The sequence below is a fragment of the Antennarius striatus genome, chromosome 9 (genome assembly GCF_040054535.1).
Source record: "Antennarius striatus isolate MH-2024 chromosome 9, ASM4005453v1, whole genome shotgun sequence".
Classification (NCBI taxonomy): Eukaryota; Metazoa; Chordata; class Actinopteri; order Lophiiformes; family Antennariidae; genus Antennarius; species Antennarius striatus.
In genome coordinates, this window is record NC_090784.1 from 23235931 (window position 1) to 23255097 (window position 19167).

Here is a 19167-nt window from a genome sequence, read left to right on the forward strand (position 1 = left end):
TGTACGACTTAAACGGGGTCCAATCATGTACTGATGAAAACAATAAAGACAAATAAACAAGTTGTTGTATCCAAAAATATCCGACGTATACGAGTGTATGTAGTCTAACTGACGTAACTGACGTCTAACTGACGCCGTCTAAAGAAGACATGAAGCATCAACTGACAATGCTCAGAAACAAACGGAGCACATCCGACAGCGACGTGTCGAGAAATCAAGATAAAAGCCTGCTGTGTTAGCCTCGAGTTCTCAAATGAATCGGAACCGGAAGAGATTAATTACTTTCTTATTTCCCATAATGCATTGCTCTCAGTTCGACACAGACGAGTCGTTTTCAGCCTTGAGGTAGTGAGACACGGGGACGCCAGGGCGAGTGCAATACGTCAAGTCCCTCTGATGGCCTTCAGAGACACACACACACACACTCACACACACACACACACACACACACACAGACACACACACACACACGCACACATACACACACACACGCACTCCTCTCCCGGTGTATCTTTGTAATCCCTCTCTCTTTCCCATCATGCTTGTGATGCCTGTAAATGAATTCAGGATGTTATATTGTGCTCATCTTTCCTGCTACCAGGTGTGATCGGGCCCCGGGGCCCCAGGTGTGACTGGATACTGGCCTTTAGTGCACAGGTGAGACCCTTGAAGCCTTTCCGACAGTGGCAGTAGTCGGGGAGGACGCACCTTCCGCCGTTCACGCACCGTTGTCTGCAGACGGCTGAGGAGGGGACGGGCGTGAGCGACGGTTAGTTCACGCCGGACGGCGCCCTGGGTGTTAGCGTGTTGCTGCGTGACACTCACGTGTTTGACACTGGAGCCCCTCCCAGCCGGCGGGACACTGGCAGGTGTTCGGTCCCAAGCACTCGCCGCCATTTTTACACTTCTGCAGGCAGACGGCTGCGGGGGGAAACACAGACGGAGGCGTGAAGGCGTTAAACGGCAGCTGGTCAGCAGGTGGAGACTAATTTTACCCTGAATACAGTCTGTCAGGCAGCGGTCCCCAAATATTTCAGCACCACAAAACGGTTAAACACCAGACGGTACTTTAAAGTGTGATGGATAAATACAGCAAAATAAAATAGTTTTATTCTAACTATAATTATAAATATGAATCCTGTTTGTATCAACTTTATTAGCAGCGTCCTCGTAACGTCACATTTTTTTCTTGCTGGTTCTGCTAGCTTTGGAGTTTCAGTTTAGCGGTAATCTGTGTTAGCAGCCGGAGCGGCCCCTTTAAGAAGGTGGTCATGTGACAGAGGGAAGCATCTCAACAGATCCCCAACCACTGCTCTAAGGTGGTGACGGCCTCATGTCTGACCAATCAAAAGCTGTATTTGGGAACTGGTTACACACTCACCTGCGATGTGTTCGGTCTACGGGAAAAACAACGTGGTTACTCACGAATATTGCACCTCTTCCCTCGCCATCCCGAGGCACAGGAGCAGGTATTGGGTCCCACACACTTGCCTTTGTTCATGCACATGGGTTCACACACACCTGGAAACACGTCTGTTGTTAGATCGGCAGAAAACCGTCGGTGGAAAACTGAAAACTACTAAAATTAACGGCGCCGTTAATTTTAATTTATTTATTTTATTTATTTAACAATTTATTATAAAATTATTATTATTATTAAATTTAATTTAATTTAATTTAATTTAATTTAAAAAAATATTAAAATTAAATTAACCGTTGGTGGTATACTTGAACAGACGCCGTCGGCGCCGTTACTCACTCTTCTGGCACCTCTTTCCGGTGTAGCCCTCAGGGCAGGAGCAAACGTTGTTCCTCATGCACTGACCTCCGTTCTTGCAGGGCGGACTGCAAACCGCTGAGGAGCACAACAACGACGACACTGAACCCCACAAACACCGGACAGACATCACTAAAGTATGGTCGTCTCACCGATCTGACACTGGGAGCCGTAGAAGCCGCTGGGACACGCGCAGACGTCGGGCTTCACGCAGCTTCCTCCGTTCAGACAGACGGGGCTGCAGACGGCTGCGGGCGACGCAAAACGCCCACAGTTTTGTCTTACAGGCGTGTTTCTGAATCTGCAGGACGCGTGAGGCGTTGGGTTACGTACCTGAGTTACATGTCGGTCCGTACCAGCCCGGTTTGCACTCGCACACGTCGGGAGAAACACATTCGCCGCCGTTTTCACAGTGCCTGTTACACACCACTGACACATGTACAGAACAGTCACACACACACACCTAAAGGGGACACACACCTCAGGAGAATGACATCACAATGACATCACAGCGTCTACATATAGCTACTGTTTGAGAGCCATAGTGAGGTAACGGGCGTTTGTGGGCAACCCGGCAACGTGCAACCCACAGCGTTAGCGGGTAATAGCATTAGCGGCTAACTAAAATAAGGATGAGATTGACTGTGGAATAAAAAGTAAAATTAATTACAGTATTTTCCGCACTATAAGGCTCACTGGACTATAAGGCTCACTGGACTATAAGGCTCACTGGACTATAAGGCTCTCTGGACTATAAGGCTCACTGGACTATAAGGCTCACTGGACTATAAGGCTCACTGGACTATAAGGCTCTCTGGATTTTAAGGCTCACTGGACTATAAGGCGCACTGGACTATAAGGCTCACTGGACTATAAGGCTCACTGGACTATAAGGCTCACTGGACTATAAGGCTCACTGGACTATAAGGCTCTCTGGACTATAAGGCTCACTGGACTATAAGGCTCACTGGACTATAAGGCTCACTGGACTATAAGGCTCTCTGGATTTTAAGGCTCACTGGACTATAAGGCGCACTGGACTATAAGGCTCACTGGACTATAAGGCTCACTGGACTATAAGGTTCACTGGACTATAAGGCTCACTGGACTATAAGGCTCACTGGACTATAAGGCTCTCTGGACCATAAGGCTCACTGGACTATAAGGCTCACTGGACTATAAGGCTCACTGGACTATAAGGCTCACTGGACTATAAGGCTCTCTGGATTTTAAGGCTCACTGGACTATAAGGCGCACTGGACTATAAGGCTCACTGGACTATAAGGCTCACTGGACTATAAGGCTCTCTGGACTATAAGGCGCACTGGACTATAAGGCCCACTGGACTATAAGGCTCACTGGACTATAAGGCTCACTGGACTATAAGGCTCTCTGGACTATAAGGCTCACTAGACTATAAGGCGCACTGGACTATAAGGCGCTCTGTCGGTTTTTGAGGAAATTCAAGACTTTTAGTTGCGTCATAGTGCGGAAAATACTCTAATTGTTTACTGTCGTAAACTATCCCGTGTTGCCGTGTCGTAAGCCACAAATCTTGCTTGCTATGTCGTAAAACAAACGCGGCAGTGTGTTTGGGGTCTGGTCTCACTAATTTCACATCGGGGTCCGACGTAGCCGTACGAACAGGTGCACAGGTTCCTGGCCAGACAGGTGCCTCCGTGTCGACACGGCGGCTCGCAGCTCGCTGCGGGGGAAACAAAAGACGCCGGTCGATATTACGGCGTGGAGCGTGTAGGACAGGTGTGAACAGGAAACGGGGTTACCTTCCTCACAGGTGGGGCCGCCGTACCCCACAGGACACTCACACACGTCCGGTTCCACGCACCTCCCCCGGTTCTTGCAGTCGGGTCGACACACGGCTAAGGGAGGAGAATCACGGACGGTATTTAGAGGGTTAAAATCGTCGGAGTCGACGCGATGGCGTCTCACCGATGTGGCAGCTGTAGCCGGTGTAGCCGTCCTTGCAGGTGCAGGTGTTGGGCAGCGAGCACGCCATGTTCCTCCCACACGGGTACCTGCACACAGCTGGAGCCACAGGTTTACTTCACCCGACCCGGAATCGCACGACGTTCCCCCGATGCGTCCGGAGCGCCGGTACCTCGACACGAGACGCCGTCTCCGTGGTAACCGTAGGGGCAGCGTCCACACCGGAAGGAGCCGGCAGCGGTGGGCTCACAGGGGACGCCGGGGAAACACGGAGAGTCAGCGCAGGTCACGTGACGGGACGGCGACCCCCTGCTGGGGGGGAACGCCCCCGATGAGGTCCGGTCCTGAGGCGTCGTTGTGGACTTCCTGTCACTGGGAGGAAGTCTCCTCGTACCGGAGATGGTGGTTTTGGGTCTGGTCGTCCTGCTGGGGGGTCGTCTAGGCGAGGTGGGGGTGGGGGTCATGTCCTTGGTGATGTCATGACCATCTGCTCCAATGGCGCCCGACCCCCCACCTGGAAAACACTGGAAGTTATGACTTAATAACTAACAGCTCTGGTCTTGGTTCTGTGAATGAATTAAAATCATGAGTTCAACTATTTTAATACTAAAATCTCACATGAAGTTTTAATCTGGATCAGTTCATTTAAAATATTGATTCCTGTAAACTTAATAAAAGTTACTTGTGCTGGATTTTTTGATATGGGCGTTTTTCCCTATTGGTCCCAGGACTTAAAGGGTGCTGCCCCCTCCTGGTGACGTTTGGAGCTACACCCTGAACACCCGAACAACCACCGAGGAAACTAAACACGATCGATAACGGATTCAATCTGTGCGTTTGTACAAGAACAAAATTTGTTTGTTTTTTTATTCATTTTTTTGTCTTCATCTTTTGACAGAAACGATTTTAAGTTTTCTACATACAGAAAACAATATTTTATGTATTTAAACAAAAATTAGAAAAGCTACATTCAGGATTGGATTCATAACATTTCACTTATTCTGATAATTAAAGAACAAAACCAACATCACCTGATGGTGATAAACAACAATAATTGTTGTCATTTGACCGTTTTGTTTCTCACCTGTCGCCGTGCACATCCGTCCGTCTCCATGGAGACCGGGGGGACAGGGTCCGCAGACGAATCCAGCTGAGATGTGGACGCTCTCGAAACAATGGACCCCCGGGTGACACGGGCGCCGGGAGCAGGGCGCCACGCCCGGGGGCGGGGCTTTGCCTGGATTGACGGCGCCTTCAACTGGAGGGAAAAGAGAAAAAAAAGGACATCAAGAGCAGAAATAAAGAATTCACGCCGTAAACACGGGAAGACGACGTACGCGCGCAGTTCGTCCCGTCTCCGGCGAATCCTGGCGGACAAGCGCCGCAGACGAAAGAGCCCGGAGTGTTTCTGCATCCGACTCCAGGGAAACACGGCTGGGCGACGCACTCGTCCACGTCTTCTCTACACGTATGACCTGGAAACAAAAAAAAATACCGCAACCACACCGGAGCAACCTTTACGATGTCGTACTCCCCACGTGTCGTACCCGTCATCCCTGGGGGGCAGATGCAGGAGAAGGAGGCGACGCCGTCGATGCAGCGGCCCAGCCTGCAGGGGTTGGGTTTGCAGTCGTCGATGTCGGTCTCGCACCTGTCGCCGGTGAACCCGTCCGGACACACGCACACGTACGCGCCGCCGCCGGACGGGCGCTTGGGGTCGGAGGAGCAGGAAGCTCCGTTCAGACAGTCGCAGGAAGTGACCGACACCTGAGAGGAACAGGTGCAAGACGAGGAAACGGCGTCAGTGTGAACACAACTAGATCTGTTGAACCGATCTATGGAGTCAAGAACCGAAGATCGAAGGTTGTTATCGCCCTCTAGTGGATGGAGGCAGCAAAATGACAAAGCTGAATTACTAATGTTACTGTTAGAGACCCACAGCCCGACATTTGTCAAGAAATGACTTCATTATTAAGAAGAACCTCGAAATACGAGTTTAATCCGTTCAGTGGTTGAACTCGTAAGTCAAAGAAAATTTTAAATAACTTAAATCATATTAATTTGTTCCAGCCAATAAAAAAGCCCCAAACCCCCTAAATTATGGAAAAAACATTTTTATCAACAAATCGACACGCAGACTTTACCTGTGTGTAATTAATTATATATAACTTATGTAAATAATGATAACGAATGAAAACAAACACAAAAGTCCTGAGAACACACGAGCTACGTCTTTACTCCACCAACCAGAACGAGATCCGGTCTCACTGATGTCGTATCCATCCGCCAACACGTAAAGAACGAGATCCGGTCTCACTGATGTCGTATCCATCCACCAACACGTGGTAAAGAACGAGATCCGGTCTCGCTGATGTCGTATCCATCCGCCAACACGTGGTAAAGAACGAGATCCGGTCTCACTGATGTCGTATCCATCCGCCAACACGCACGACTCTTCTCTCATATAACTGGTATCTCCAGGTTCTACTGTTTCTGGAACTATTTCTCAGGTAGATTCTATAAATTCTCCTTCAGAGGAACAGAATCACAATCTGTTTCCATGACGACGATCGGACCTGGATGGAGGTTCTGGTCTCCGCCCCGCAGTCGTCCTTCGCCGTGACCTCCAGCATGTGCGTGTCGGTGGTTTTGTCCGTCGCCCTCCACGTCAGCAGGCCGTCGGGCGTCAGGGCGGCGCCGTCCGGACCCGATTCCAGGGCGAAGAGCACCGCCGAGCCCTCGGGGTCCCGCGCCGCCAGCTGGAACAGGAAGTTCTCCCCCAGGAAGGAGCGCAGGGGAACCGGGACCGGCTGGAGAACCGGAGGCTCGTTCTCTGAGAGAAGAAGAGAGGAAGTCGTCACGTCTGAATCAACCAATCACACGCCAGTAGATCGTCTCATCAGGGCTGCTACTTCCTGTTTATTTACTTTTTTATTTTTTAAATTTGATAAAATAATTGTTTATTTATTGATGATGTGTCTCCATAGCAACCAGACACTCTTTACGTACTCTCCTCTACCGACCACGTATGTCTGGACCGATCCGGGCGACACGTGAAGCAAGGGCTGCTGGGATTGGCCTCCCCCTCGCTGTAACACCGGCCCCCGATGCTGCAGGTCTTCTCCTGGGGGGGCCGAGACAAATAAACGTGTTCAGTGTTCATTACCCTTTGAGACAGACTTCCATCCCGGACACAGGGAGCAGTGTTCAGAGGGGGGGGTTCGCGACCCTGACCCCCCCAGTGAGAGGCAGCGGGAGAACAAGGCTGTCTCTGTTCGGAGGAAACTAAACATTTGGTGCGAGGACAACCCTAATTGGTACCCGTGTCCAGGGACACAATCAGATGGATTGGGGGGGGCGGGGGGGTACACTCTGATCCACGCACTAATTTCACGTCTTACCTTCAGCGTACACAGGACTTCGGTGTGGAGGCTGCACACCTGACAGGCGCCGTCGTACAGCGTCAGGATCTTGGCGTTGCTGTAGCTGTAGCCGTCGTTAGAAACCTGTCCTCAGCATAGATCGGGTTAATCTTAGTCTGGATTAAACTGACAATCGTTACTGAAGTTCACCAGAGACTGACTTTAATCTGCCAGCGGGCCAGCGGCTGGTTTGTGGTCGGTTCCACGTCTGAGTCTGCGGTACCGTGACTGTCCACTAGGGGGAGATGGCACTCCAGAGTCGTCTCATCCAGAAAGGAGGCCGAGACCAACCGGGGCTGGTCCAGAACCCCCTCGCCATCCGAGAACTGGACCAGAGACACAGAGGGAGAGGAGGAGGATGAAGATGACTCCCATCACTTCATTAAACAGTCTATCAGAATGTTTTAAAGGTAATACAGAAAGAAGGTGGTTTAATATCAGTATGGGGGGGGTTCAGAAACGTTTAAATTAACGTAAATAATAAGATAGTTTGTCGATAAATCACGGAATTAGCTATTCACGTGTGGTTCCTGGAACACCTTTACCTGGAGTATCGAGGGATCACTGTAAACAAACTGAACCCACAAACCCTACATTCTACTTCATATCACAAACTCTCGAGGGTTGCCCTTGAGCATCGATAAAGTCACGCAAACGTTGGCGGTCGATCTCCAGATTTCTCTCGTCCGTGTTTCTAAACTTGTTTCTGAGTCAACTTTGTTTGAAAAGAGTTTGTAGTTTGTTCACCAGGGAAAAGAGCGAGAAGCAGAAAAGCTGAAGTACCTTTTCTCTAACAAACTCACACTTGAGCTCGAAGGAGTCCTTGAAGCCGTGACCGTAGACCCAGACGATGGAACAGTCTCCCCGCTGGACGTCGCACAGACCCTGGTTCTCCAGCTGGGCGATCTCTGGGATCTGGTCTTCACAACATCACCGACATGCAGACAGATGGGGAACGTTAAACCAGACAAGACCACACGAAAAAAAAGGTCTTGCAGGTGGGCCAACCAACGAACTGAACCATCATCAAAACACTAGGTAACACCTAAACTGGGACAGGACAGAGTCTATACTTCTGCCTTTTCTCCCAACGGGATTGAAAGTGATAAAAGAAATACTTCTAGGACTTCTCAAATTTGAAGGTTTCTTTCCTGAACTTTGTGAAATTTGTCCCGTAGTTTTTGTAAAAGTCTGACAAGGCAGCCAGCGGACACGAAAACACAAATCCTGATGGAGGCAATTGAATCACCTCGAAACGCTTTTCCAAGTTCAGATTTTAACGACTGCAGGCTGACAGACGTAACATCTATGAAACATCACATCCTTTTAAGTTACCAGTGCTGCTAACACAGGCTAACATCAGCCGATGCTATAAGACAGTGGTCCCTGACGATTTAGCTCCATGGATCGGTTGAAGGTGAATATTCTGGTTCTGCTAGCATCTCCACAAGCACCAAGAGAGACTCATAGACAGACTGTATGTGGAGGAGAGAATCCACTCATTTACAACCGCGTTCACGGACCGACCCAGGGACCGGTACCGGTCCACCACCCGGGGGTTGGGGACCACTGCAATAGGACACAGCTGTGTGGGGCTAATGTGGCGGTGCAGGTGCAGGACGTTACCAGACAACACGCTGCAGTCGTACGACCCGAACCCGGGGAAGCAGACGCATCCCGACTCGGAGCAGCGGCCGTTCCAGCTGCACAGACCGGGACACCTGAGCGCGGCCAGAACCTCGGGGTGGTCCTCCTCCTGCCTCCTCTCCTCCACCACCCGCCTCTCGCACTCGTTCTCCAGCAGGGGGAGCGCCGCCGTCAGCCAGGCCAGCTCGTCCTTCAGCTGCAGGTCGCTCACGCACATCGCCACCACGTGGTTGATGATCCCCTCCCCCAGGAGGAGCCTGCATCCAGACGAGATGCTGGAGTTCAGCACCGCCTCCCGGCACTGGGTGGCGGCCCCCTGCTCCGTCAGGCCAGACGGCGTGGGCCAGGTAGGGGAAGAATCTGGTTGGACGGCTTCTTCGTGGTCCTCAGGAAAAAAGTAGGTGAACCCCTCCAGATCCGATTGGCTGAGTCTTTGGGGCGGTGAGCTGTGAAGGTAGCGGCGGTTCTGCCTCCGGCTTCTGGTCGACGTCCCTCCCCCGGAGAAGCGCCTTCGGCTTGCCCGAGTGTCAGTTCGTAGCTCCGCCCAGTGGGCGTACTCGTTGGTGACGTCCAGAGAGGGGATGATGCCGGACAGACGGACGTTGGTGTTATGGGAGCAGGCGGAGTCGGAGGAGGTGGTGGGCGGAGCTATGGCTCTCGGAGGGGTCAGGCGAGGTCCTGCCTGACAGGTGCAGGACTTCTGGGGGGTCGTGGCGCTCGGGTTGGATGGGGCGGAGTCAAAGAGGCTGGTGCCCGGAGGAAGTCTGAGGAAGACGAGGAGGCGACAGGAAATGAAGAAGCAGCTAACAGGTGAACAGCTAGCACACGGCTATGCTTATTTAGCTAGTCAAACTAGCCTGGAATTAGCTTATAGCTAGCCAGCTAACTAGTTAGCTAGTGATTAACACCCTCTGACGGATCCGTTAAACACCGACCTCCACTCAGACAAAAACGACTGCAGGTCCTCCAGGTTGGCGCCCCCTGCTGACTGGAGGTCGTTGTCTGGTTGTCCATCGTAAGTCCCACACAGGCCCTCGGTCTGGCCCCGGTCTGACCCGGGGGCCCTCAGGGTCAGACTCATCCCCCAATCGGACACGTCGGCACGAACCAACACCCCCGACGAGAAACTCATCTGTGACCAGAGGGAGAGGCGGTTAGCTCCAGCTACGTTAGCCGGTGACGTCGACGAGCTCCTTCCTTCCCGGCTTCCCTCACCGTGACCTTGCGACCTTGGTAGGACTCGGTGATGCGTACACCGCTCCGACTCGGGTCCTTGACCTTCAAGGAGAGGCGTGGTTTGGTTTCGCCTGTTTCTCCGTTGCACATGTCGAAACCCACGACGTCGCCGCCGTCTCTCGCCACGAAGCCGCAGACGCAGGAGGCGGCGTGGACGACGCTACCGCACTCCCACTGACGGACATGGACCTCCAGGGGCCCCGAGCGGCTCCGGTAGAGAACAAACGTTCCTACCTGGTAGTTGTCATAGCGCCTGGAAGCAAATAAACACAGCTCTGAATCCGGAGCAGCGTCGGAGTCGTTATCATTTCTCATTTATGGATCTGGGGTTTCCTGATTATCTTATGAGGACTGAAGTACCTGCCATCAAACGTGAGGATGTGAGGATCGGTGAATACGTAGCAGTACGCTGAAGGGACGTCCGTCACAGTTATCTGACGCGGATATAGAAACGGAAATGGAATAATCGAAATCAGGAATAGGAGAATAAAAAGCTAAAAACCCCCGTTTACCTCGACGGGTTCCGGAGAGTACCCGTTCCACAGGAAATCCTGGGTCTGGATGGAGTCAACGGAGATCCGAGTCGTTCTGTTCCCGTCTTTAACGAAGTCGGTGACTGGGCTGAAGTGGATCCGAGCTCGGCTACAAACCCCGTCCCTGCAGGGGCCCCGATCCAGATCCACCGCGCAGGAGGACAGGGTCAGGTCGGCCCCCAGGAAACCCTCATCTGACGTCGGTAAAAGAAGATCAACTTTCAAACCCACTGATTTAACACCTTTAAAAGTAAAGACCGCTAGCGTTAGCGCTCACCGGTGCTACTGGTGCTAAGGTGCAGCGACAGAGAGCAGTGTCCCGTAGAGGAAGAGGCGGAGCCATCCGGACACGGGACAGGAACCGTGCTCTCAAACAGAAGCTCGTACATCCGCCCATCTTCAGGTACGCTGCTCACCTCCGGTCTGATCTGCTCATAACCACCAGTTATAAACGCTTATAAACGCTAGCTTTTAGTTAGCTTTTAGCTAAGAGTTAGTTAAAAGAGCATCACGTCACCATGACGTACTTTAATCCCCACGAAGAACTCCGGACTTTCCGCCGAAGCGCCGCTAACATCGGGCACGTCCAGGAAGAAGCTGGAGCAGGAGCAGTAAATCTGACCGGGGGGGGGGGCAAACGTCCTTTAAGCTAATAGCTCCAAATGAAAGTAATGTGAGACGGACACGCTGAAGTTAGCGACGCCCATCACCTTGTCTCCCAGGCGCAGGTTGAAGCCGTCCAGCTCGATGACGACGGACGTCTGGATGGTGGTCTCCTGCTTCAGCTCCTCCTTGTGGCCCCCAGGGGACAGACGGGACCAGGCCACCACGTAACCCAGGGAGACGTTGGAGCTGCTCCCGAAGCTGCACCTGAGGTAGACGGCGTTCCCCATCGCCACGGAAACGATCTCCGGAACGGACGGAGTGGGAGGCTGCTTTTCTAAAGGGATGACGACGGGAGTGAAAGTTACGAAACCAGAGGAGAGAACGGAGATGTTCGAGGTTCTATCAAGAAACAAATGTTGAGAAAGTCTGACCAGGTGACCTGAACAGGAAGTCCTCAAGATACGAACATCTGACATAACAGCACTCATAGATGAACCACATGCCACCGTGTCCGACTACTGTAGTTCCCCTTTCTGCCACAACCCCCCCTGAGCAGCGTAACATTAACACTCCATAGATTCAGATTTCAGCAGACCATAGAACAAATTTATGTTCATGGAGACGTTCACCAACATGGAGACTGAAGACAATTCGGCTTACGAACAACCTCTCTGAACTGGTTGTGTTCGTATGCTGACGACTTCTTGTTCTATATTAGCAATATAACGAAAACAAGTCTAATAGAGGTAAAGCTCGCTCTTTCTCTTTGCGTCCACAAATTTCCCAGAATCCTCCCCGTGTTTGGCCAATCGCGCAATCTCACTTTGACACGTTCCAGCGAGGTCCACCTCGTCGGGGCCGCAGGTCGGTGACGTCGAGGGTAAAGCGTCCGACATCTCTGTGAGACAGACGTGAAGTCGTGAAGGAAGGGACAACAGATCGGAGCGACCCGGGGCCGCGGCCCCCGGACCTACCCTGCGCGCAGTACCCCATGCATCCCTGGGTCGGCTGGAGCAGGTAGACGTAGAAACCTCCGCAGTTGCGAACGCTGACCGGGATGCGGAACATGCAGCAGTCTTTGCCGCCGCCGGAGAAGAACTGCCAGGCGGCGCACGCTGTCAGCTGACGGACCTCCAAAGGACCCGGAAGGGACTCGCCGGCCCCCAGCGATAGCCACACGGGGGCCTGGGTACCGCAGTGGTTCACCTGCAGGTGCGGGTACATTAAAAAAATGGTTATGGGTTTGTGAAAGCAGCAGTTTGTTGGAGCTAATCCCACTAAGAGTCTTCGACATCGTCAGTCTTTCTGACATCGTCTTTCTGACATCGTCACAGTCGTTTCTTACCCATCAGCCACCGAGAACAGCGACGGAGGAAGGCTAATACCGTAGACGTGATGTTAGCATTCCACGGTGTGAGGTCAAGAGAATTCTCCAACAGAGATTAGCCTGTTTTACTGACGACAGTTTGATTTATGTGGATGTTTTGGACACTAATTGGACAGATGCTAAAACAGAGCTAGCCTGGCTACACCTACCACCTTAGGTCTTTCTCACCTCCACGCACTCGGTGGGCATGACGGCCGGCTTGTCAAAGATCTGGAACTGGTACCAGCCCGGCGTGAGGGAGTGGTCGCAGATGAAGTCCTGCAGGGACGATTGCTGAAGCCAGCTGGAGCTGAAGGTGGCGCTGCGGTACGGGTTCTGGAGGACCGAGTGGCCCCCCAGGGAACATTCTGGAGGGAAGACTGCAAGAGAACCCAAAAACTGTCACCGCAAACGGTCAAAAAGTTCTGCAAACTGGGAGGAGACACTTGGAGTTCATCACCTCAGGAAACAAACTTTTCCTTTTTTTTTGGTCCATTCCAAAAAATAAATTCCGACAAACGCAAAACCTACAAGAACGACAACGTCTCTAAAACTGTCCTGACTGGTCGGGTTGTGAAACGGCTTCAGATGACGGAAGGTCAAAGGTTAACTGAGAACTTTAAAACTAACACTTTGGTTGCTTTGGGATCAGTAGAGTCATAACATAAAATCACCTGAGGACACCTGAGGACACGGATCTGCTGGCTCTGAAACAGGAGACAAGTTGAGGACAGAAAAGCTGATTGACCTCCCATTGAGCCCATGACCAGGAGGTCGTCTCTAGACGTGACCCAACGAGGAACGTAACCTTCACAACCGTTCAGACAGAAAGACGAAACAAAAAGCTCATGACTCAGGCAGAAAAGGGGATGAAGATGAGAAGATGACCTTGAGAAACGTAGGACAAGGTCAAATTGTAACTTTTGTACACTCAGGAACTGGATAAGACGAGGAAGAAGGCCAGTGTGTAAGACCGTAGATCAAAGCTAGTGTTTTGATCAATGACAACAGGTCAGAGCATTAGCTTTGATCTTTGACCTGTGCAAGTAGGTCAGGTAAAATTTCGAATTCAGGGGTGTCGCGGGATGTTGCAGCCTGTGACTGCCTTGGTTCTAGTTAGCATCTGTTAGCATGTAGCTAAACTTCGCTGATTCTTCCGGAGTTGTAGTTTCCACGAACACAAACAGCAACAGGTAAAGGTAAATAACTCACAATTATCTGTGGTAAGAGTTCTTAACACGACCCTCGTTTGACCTATGACCTGCTGAACTTCCTGTTTAGCAGCTTGGGTCCAAACTCTTTTTCTTTGTTTTCTTTCATTGTCTCTCCTCAGAGACCATGTGGGTCAAACACTCTGGTTCCCATGACAACCCACGTGACATGCACGACAGCGACGTGAGGCACGAGAAGCTATTCGGTAAACGTCATCGGAGCTGCGTGGGATCGTGACGTCATCACCACCGGTGGATGAGAGTTCAGTAAAGTCACGTGTCTCCGGTAAACCGATCAAAAAACTACGCACGCGACACCCCGAGCCTCGTGTGACCGGTGCGCGTGACGCGAGGTGAGCTTACCTGTCTGCGCGCGCGCCGCGCGTAACAACACGAGAAGTGTCCAAAGTGGCTCGAGCCCCATTGTCCAGCCGGCGCGCGACTTCCTGTCCGACACAGCGCGAGCACCGAGCGCGAGCGCGGTGCAGCCGTCCAGACCGGTGGAGGTCCCGCCGCTGGCTCTGCCTCACGAGTCCGTCTGCCGTGACCGCGCGACGCCACGGGCACGCGGAAAGCCGTCACGCGCGCTCCGGTGGCGCGTGGAAGGAGGAGCGGAGTGGCTCGGTCGGTCCGGGGCGCGAGGCTGCAGCATCACGGCCGGTGAGGAGCTGTGACGTCATCGATCCCTGATCGATCCCTGATCGATTACCAGCTCTTTGGGCTCCAAAACAATAAGAGAGAGAATTAAATTAAACGTCGATGCTTTTGTTTGTTTGTTTCAGTACAGATCACGTGGTGTCACGTTTACCTGGATAAAAATGTACATGATGTAACTAGGATGAATGAACCGGAAGTTAAAGAAGCAGGAATTTAAAAAAAAAAAAAAAAAATCCACTTATGAATGTTCAAACAACAAGAACCTTTATTTAGCCTTTTTTTTGGGGGGGGGGTGATTTATTGAATAATTAGCTGTTATCTGAGCCCTAACATCTGATCTGCCATTTCATTGGTCGCCACAAACCGTTCTAACAGATGGCTGCATGCTGCTCTCCTCGGGGAGGCAGCCGGGGCCAAACCGGGGGCCGAACCGGGGGCCTTTGGATCAACCACACATCACATTCACGTCGTTTCCAGGCGGCCCCTGTTCCGTTCTCACGCTCTCCCCCAGCAGATGTGAGGTTTCCCTGGTGGAACCCGAGGAAGTGGAGCTGATTGGTCGGTTTGAAGACCTGAAACCCAAAGTCCTCCAGGGAGGAGAAGAAGTTGGGTGGATTCATTCAGGGACGGAGACTTCAGTCGAGGTGTCTCCCTCCCAGAGATGTTCGTCTACTTGACTCCCAGGCGGAGGAGGGATAGAACCCCTCCCTCGTAAATCTCCTGGACCTTCGGCGTGTGGGGGACCTGGAATAACCATCAGGTACGACCTACTTCCCTGAACGGAACGACCGGCGACACTTCCTGGAGAGTCAGCTGTTCCAGCTCCACCCACAAGGAGGCGTCGACCCCAGTCATGTGTCCTCAGGTGATCATAAAAGAGAAGTTTATGTGGAACACGTAAATAAATAGAATAAACAACAACAAACTCTAAACCAATCCGTTTCCACGCTGAAGGGTTTCTGTGGAGGACCAACGCGACCCCATGTTGGTGGGTCAAGACAGGAACTATTCCTGGATCCGACCCCCAGCCCCCATCACATACCCCGACCCAGACTGAGCTCTGAGCTCCCCGCCCAACAATGCCAACAATTCTTCAGTCTGGTCCAGAGAGCGACTGGAGCCCAACAGGGGGCGCTAACGGGGTTGCTAACGGTTGTTTCGAGTTGACCCGACTTAGTGAGAACTTCAGACAAGACGTAGAAACCAGCAACGGAACGAGGAGAAACGTCAAAACACGTCTAGTTTGTGAAGCAGATCTCTAGCATGCTAACCTGCTAGCCGCAGCCGCTTCTGTCTAGACGTCTAGTCGCACCTGGTGAGACAGTAGTGTAGTTTAGTCTGAACATCACTTCCTGGCTTCGTCACATGGGTTTGACCACTGCCCCGCCCCTTTCACTGAACATCCTGCCCCGCCCCTTTCACTGAACATCTTGCCCCGCCCCCTTACTTGAATGTCCTGATCCCATTTCCTCTGAATGAGATCACATGACCGACTGGAAGCGACCAATGTCGAACTCATCCACAACCAGAATGTCAGAGCTGACAAACTCCAGCGTCGCCAGCATCATGGCGGTGTGGGGGGGGTCAGAGGTCGGTGGGAGCCTCTGATGGTGGCAGATCCTGATTTAACGGGGGCAGTAAAGTGGGGCTGGTCGGGCTCCGCTCCGGTTTCCTGTTTCCTCGTCTCAGCTGTCCGGGTCGGGAGAACAAAGCAGAACCGCCGCAGATCGGCTGCTGTAAATCTGACGACCTCTGACACGCTGCTCGACTGTAGCGGGGCCTGGTTTACGGGGCCCGGATTACGGGGCCCGGTTTACGGGAGGAGGACCCCAATGAGACGTTCCCTAGAATGTTTTCATTCACTGTCAGCTCAGATTGAACGTTAATGTAAACCTTACATTGTAAAGACGTGAAGGTTAAAGCAGCTCTCCTCCACCTCGGGGATGCTGCCCCCTGCTGGGACAACTGTGACATCACAACTTCAGACATCACTGCCAATGTGTCCCACTGCATATATATTCTGGACTAAAGTTTTGTTTCACTTTTCAATGTTCTCGACTCTTTTGTTGATTCATTCATTTTCGTGGGTCACGGGGGTTGCTGGAGCCTATCCCAGTAGAATTACTTGGACTAAACCAACTTAATTTAATGAGGTCATTCAAAGTTGTTAAACTCAACTTTACTTTTGTGAAGCAACGACTTGATGATGGAAGCGCATGTTGCTCATCACAACTCAGTGCTTTTATTTTGAAAGCTGTACATTTCCACGCAGTTCAAAACCTGAGAATAAACTCTGGAGTCTTTCTGATGTGCATGACACCCCCCCCCTTTTTAAATGTGTTTTAAATAACACACTTAAAAAGCAGGTAAACAATCTGGAACTACTTAACTTGAGGTTCGTGAAGAATTCCAGCTGTTTAAATCAAGGCTTTGACTCTTTTCCACCATCTTTGATTAATTGAAAGTTTCTTCCTGTCGTCTTCTGTTTCTGTTTCATCTTCCATTTTACTGTGTTTATTAATCCTTTTTATGTGTCTTTTTATTGTTTCTTTCATTTTATTTCTAAAAACGTCGACGAACTTAAAAGTACGGACTCTATCTGGGACAAATTATCTTGAGGTTTGTTCGCGTCTGGATTTACAGTTTGCTGCTTGAATTTAATGAAAGCCTTTGCTGTTTATTTACGTGTTGCTGAACTGCTTCCTTTTCTCACCGTTTATTTGACTCTTCTTCAACGTCTTTTACGTCTGGGGTCTGTAACTTTATTTATAAGGTGTGTCCAGACTCTAAATGTACACAATCTGCTGTCGATTCAGAGTTTTTGTTGTTTGTGCCGTTGCTAAGTTCCTGTTTTTGTGGTGCGTCGACTCACAACTCCATTCTTATTGTGAAAAAAGACTCTTGTTACCAAGCAGCACTTTTAATGCATTCAATCCTCGTGTTGTTGGTGTCTAGACGCCAACAAAGTGTCCGTTGATGTGGATTTATTTATCTATATAACACCTCCTTCCTCACGATGGCTCCCTACAGTTTGCTTCCACTTTCTGTCTCTTTTGAGGATAAGATCAAGTTCTCCTCCGCTCAGCATCTCTCTGCTACCAGGAGCAAATGGTTCGACCCCCCCAGGGTGAGAGGTGACGGCGGCCGGTGGAGCGTCAAACCGCCAGACTTCTCCCTGAGACTCTACAAATCTACGACGGCTCCTCCGAGTCTAGGGCAACAGAAAGGTGTGGCTCCACCAAAGACCAGGACGGCAATGTGTCTGCCGAAGCTTCTACCCCAACTCCACCAGAGAGAAGACCCCCCCACCTTCATCACAACCTTCAGGCCTCCTGACGCTCTGGCGTCCCAGCTGAGGTTTGTCCGGATGGGGAAGTTCCCTTCTCTTCCCTACGAGAACCCGAAACCGCACGTCTTCAGACCGGTACGTCTCTGGACACCAAACATCAACACATGCTGGACTCTTCACGGCCACAAGGTGGCAGTAAACAGAAGGAAAAGGACATTTAATGCTGGCTTTTTCTCCCACAGCTGGACCAGGACCTTCTGGACGTGGTCACCACACACGACAAAGATCCCGGGAACATCAATTTGAAATTGAAGACGTTGGACTTCTGTAAGTCGATGGAAGTGCGTCAAATAAAACCCTGCTTCTCCACATCTTTAAAAGCTTTAAAGGCACTGCAATGTTTGGGGGTTTTTTCTAGTTGGGACCACCAGGACCACGACAGGCCACAACGGACCACCAGGACCACGACTGGTCAGAGTTCTGAGGGGAACCCAGACCAGGATGGACACCATGAAACCTCCAGAACCTCAATGGGACGCCGGACTCATCCTGCCCAAGTCGCCATGGCCTCCAAAATCAGCCTCCTATACGGTCAGCGGCTGAAATGGTTTTATTCCAACAGATATTTTATCGTTTTTAGCTTTAACGTTCATCAATCCCTCGATTCAACGCTGAATGTCTGTTTCTCAGAGACACAGAAGGAGAAGGGGAGCGTACGACGCCTTCCTGGACCGAGTGGAGGAGAAACTGTCACCAATGTGGAAAAATAAGACATGTGGTTGAATCTGATGGAGAGTGTCTGACATGTCTGTGATTGTACGGTAAAAACCTCGAGATACAAGTTATTTAAGAGACGAGTTCAGTCACGGAAGGGACTAAACTCGTGTCTCAAGGTTCTACTGTCCAAGAAAATAATCCATGTCCCTCAAATAAAAAGTTCAGAATTACAGTACAGAATATTTAGACTCTCAAGATGCATTTTGGGTATTTTTTTGAGAAAATTTGCATGAAGGGATGGAGAGTAAGCAGTTTATAAAAGCAGACCTGCCGATCTCACGCGGTATCAGCAGATTCTTTCATCTCAGATGCGATTTCAAATATGTCACGAGATTATGTGACCAAAAAGCCCCTCATTACCACAGAAGAAGAAACGATGTGACACACACAGCGTGGAGTTCGACCCCGCCGACACGTGGCGACCGCGGCGTCATGGAGATCACAGCGCCGCGTCGCCGAGCCCCCCCACAGCTGTTCCTCCAGCACTCCAAGAATCACAAACATGTGAGGCCTGTTCAGACCACAGCTGAAGGAGCTGCACGTGTGTGTGTGTGTGTGTGTGTGTGTGTGTGTGTGTGTGTGTGTGTGTGTGACTCAGACTATATATGAAATGATCTGCATGTCAGTCACAGGCCGCCATGTGTTCCGCAAGGCGTTTGCAGCATGACGAATATTCTGCTTCCTGATAGAAAATCTGTG

The 19167-nt window shown here is 51.1% G+C and overlaps 2 protein-coding genes across 5 annotated transcripts; one reads left to right on the plus strand and one right to left on the minus strand.

The window, feature by feature from the left end:
- Nucleotides 1-58: 58 nt before the first annotated feature.
- On the minus strand, nucleotides 59-14293 carry vwde (von Willebrand factor D and EGF domains). Of its 2 annotated transcripts, XM_068324050.1 has the most exons (31): nucleotides 14109-14293; nucleotides 12724-12914; nucleotides 12143-12374; nucleotides 11992-12066; nucleotides 11273-11502; nucleotides 11090-11179; nucleotides 10840-10990; nucleotides 10542-10756; nucleotides 10390-10463; nucleotides 10009-10282; nucleotides 9729-9925; nucleotides 8773-9557; nucleotides 7930-8066; nucleotides 7308-7472; nucleotides 7126-7230; nucleotides 6734-6848; nucleotides 6301-6557; nucleotides 5272-5491; nucleotides 5062-5199; nucleotides 4809-4982; nucleotides 3897-4238; nucleotides 3728-3823; nucleotides 3562-3657; nucleotides 3387-3482; nucleotides 2111-2206; nucleotides 1930-2025; nucleotides 1760-1855; nucleotides 1426-1521; nucleotides 826-921; nucleotides 645-742; nucleotides 59-551 (listed from the first exon to the last, which is right to left on the minus strand). In XM_068324050.1, the coding sequence occupies exons 1-31, from the start codon at nucleotides 14167-14169 to the stop codon at nucleotides 537-539; spliced, it is 5109 nt and encodes a 1702-aa protein (XP_068180151.1). In that variant the 5' UTR covers nucleotides 14170-14293; the 3' UTR covers nucleotides 59-536. The 2 variants fall into 2 exon arrangements, with proteins under 2 accessions (XP_068180151.1, XP_068180150.1); XM_068324049.1 differs by having other exon boundaries at nucleotides 5062-5491.
- A 2420-nt stretch (nucleotides 14294-16713) lies between these two features.
- Nucleotides 16714-18640, plus strand: c9h7orf78 (chromosome 9 C7orf78 homolog). Of its 3 annotated transcripts, none has more exons than XM_068324431.1 (5): nucleotides 16714-16797; nucleotides 17461-17826; nucleotides 17934-18018; nucleotides 18110-18282; nucleotides 18382-18640. In XM_068324431.1, exons 2-5 carry the CDS (start codon nucleotides 17659-17661, stop codon nucleotides 18472-18474), a joined length of 519 nt encoding a protein of 172 aa, XP_068180532.1. In that variant the 5' UTR covers nucleotides 16714-16797; nucleotides 17461-17658; the 3' UTR covers nucleotides 18475-18640. The 3 variants fall into 3 exon arrangements, with proteins under 3 accessions (XP_068180532.1, XP_068180533.1, XP_068180531.1); XM_068324432.1 differs by lacking the exon at nucleotides 16714-16797 and adding an exon at nucleotides 16843-17021 and having other exon boundaries at nucleotides 17505-17826; XM_068324430.1 differs by lacking the exon at nucleotides 16714-16797 and having other exon boundaries at nucleotides 17086-17826.
- Nucleotides 18641-19167: the final 527 nt, after the last annotated feature.

Coding starts and splice junctions, on each gene's coding strand:
- vwde (XM_068324049.1), bottom strand. CDS start 14,169: ATGGGGCTCGAGCCACTTTGGACACTTCTCGTGTTGTTACGCGCGGCG. Junction 11,180..11,272: donor ACCTGCGCCTGGGAGACAAG/GTGATGGGCGTC, acceptor CCCCCCGGTCAG/ATTTACTGCTCCTGCTCCAG. Junction 3,824..3,896: donor AGACGGCGTCTCGTGTCGAG/GTACCGGCGCTC, acceptor CTGTGGCTCCAG/CTGTGTGCAGGTACCCGTGT.
- c9h7orf78 (XM_068324430.1), top strand. CDS start 17,419: ATGGCTCCCTACAGTTTGCTTCCACTTTCTGTCTCTTTTGAGGATAAG. Junction 17,827..17,933: donor AACCGCACGTCTTCAGACCG/GTACGTCTCTGG, acceptor TTTCTCCCACAG/CTGGACCAGGACCTTCTGGA. Junction 18,283..18,381: donor CAAAATCAGCCTCCTATACG/GTCAGCGGCTGA, acceptor TCTGTTTCTCAG/AGACACAGAAGGAGAAGGGG.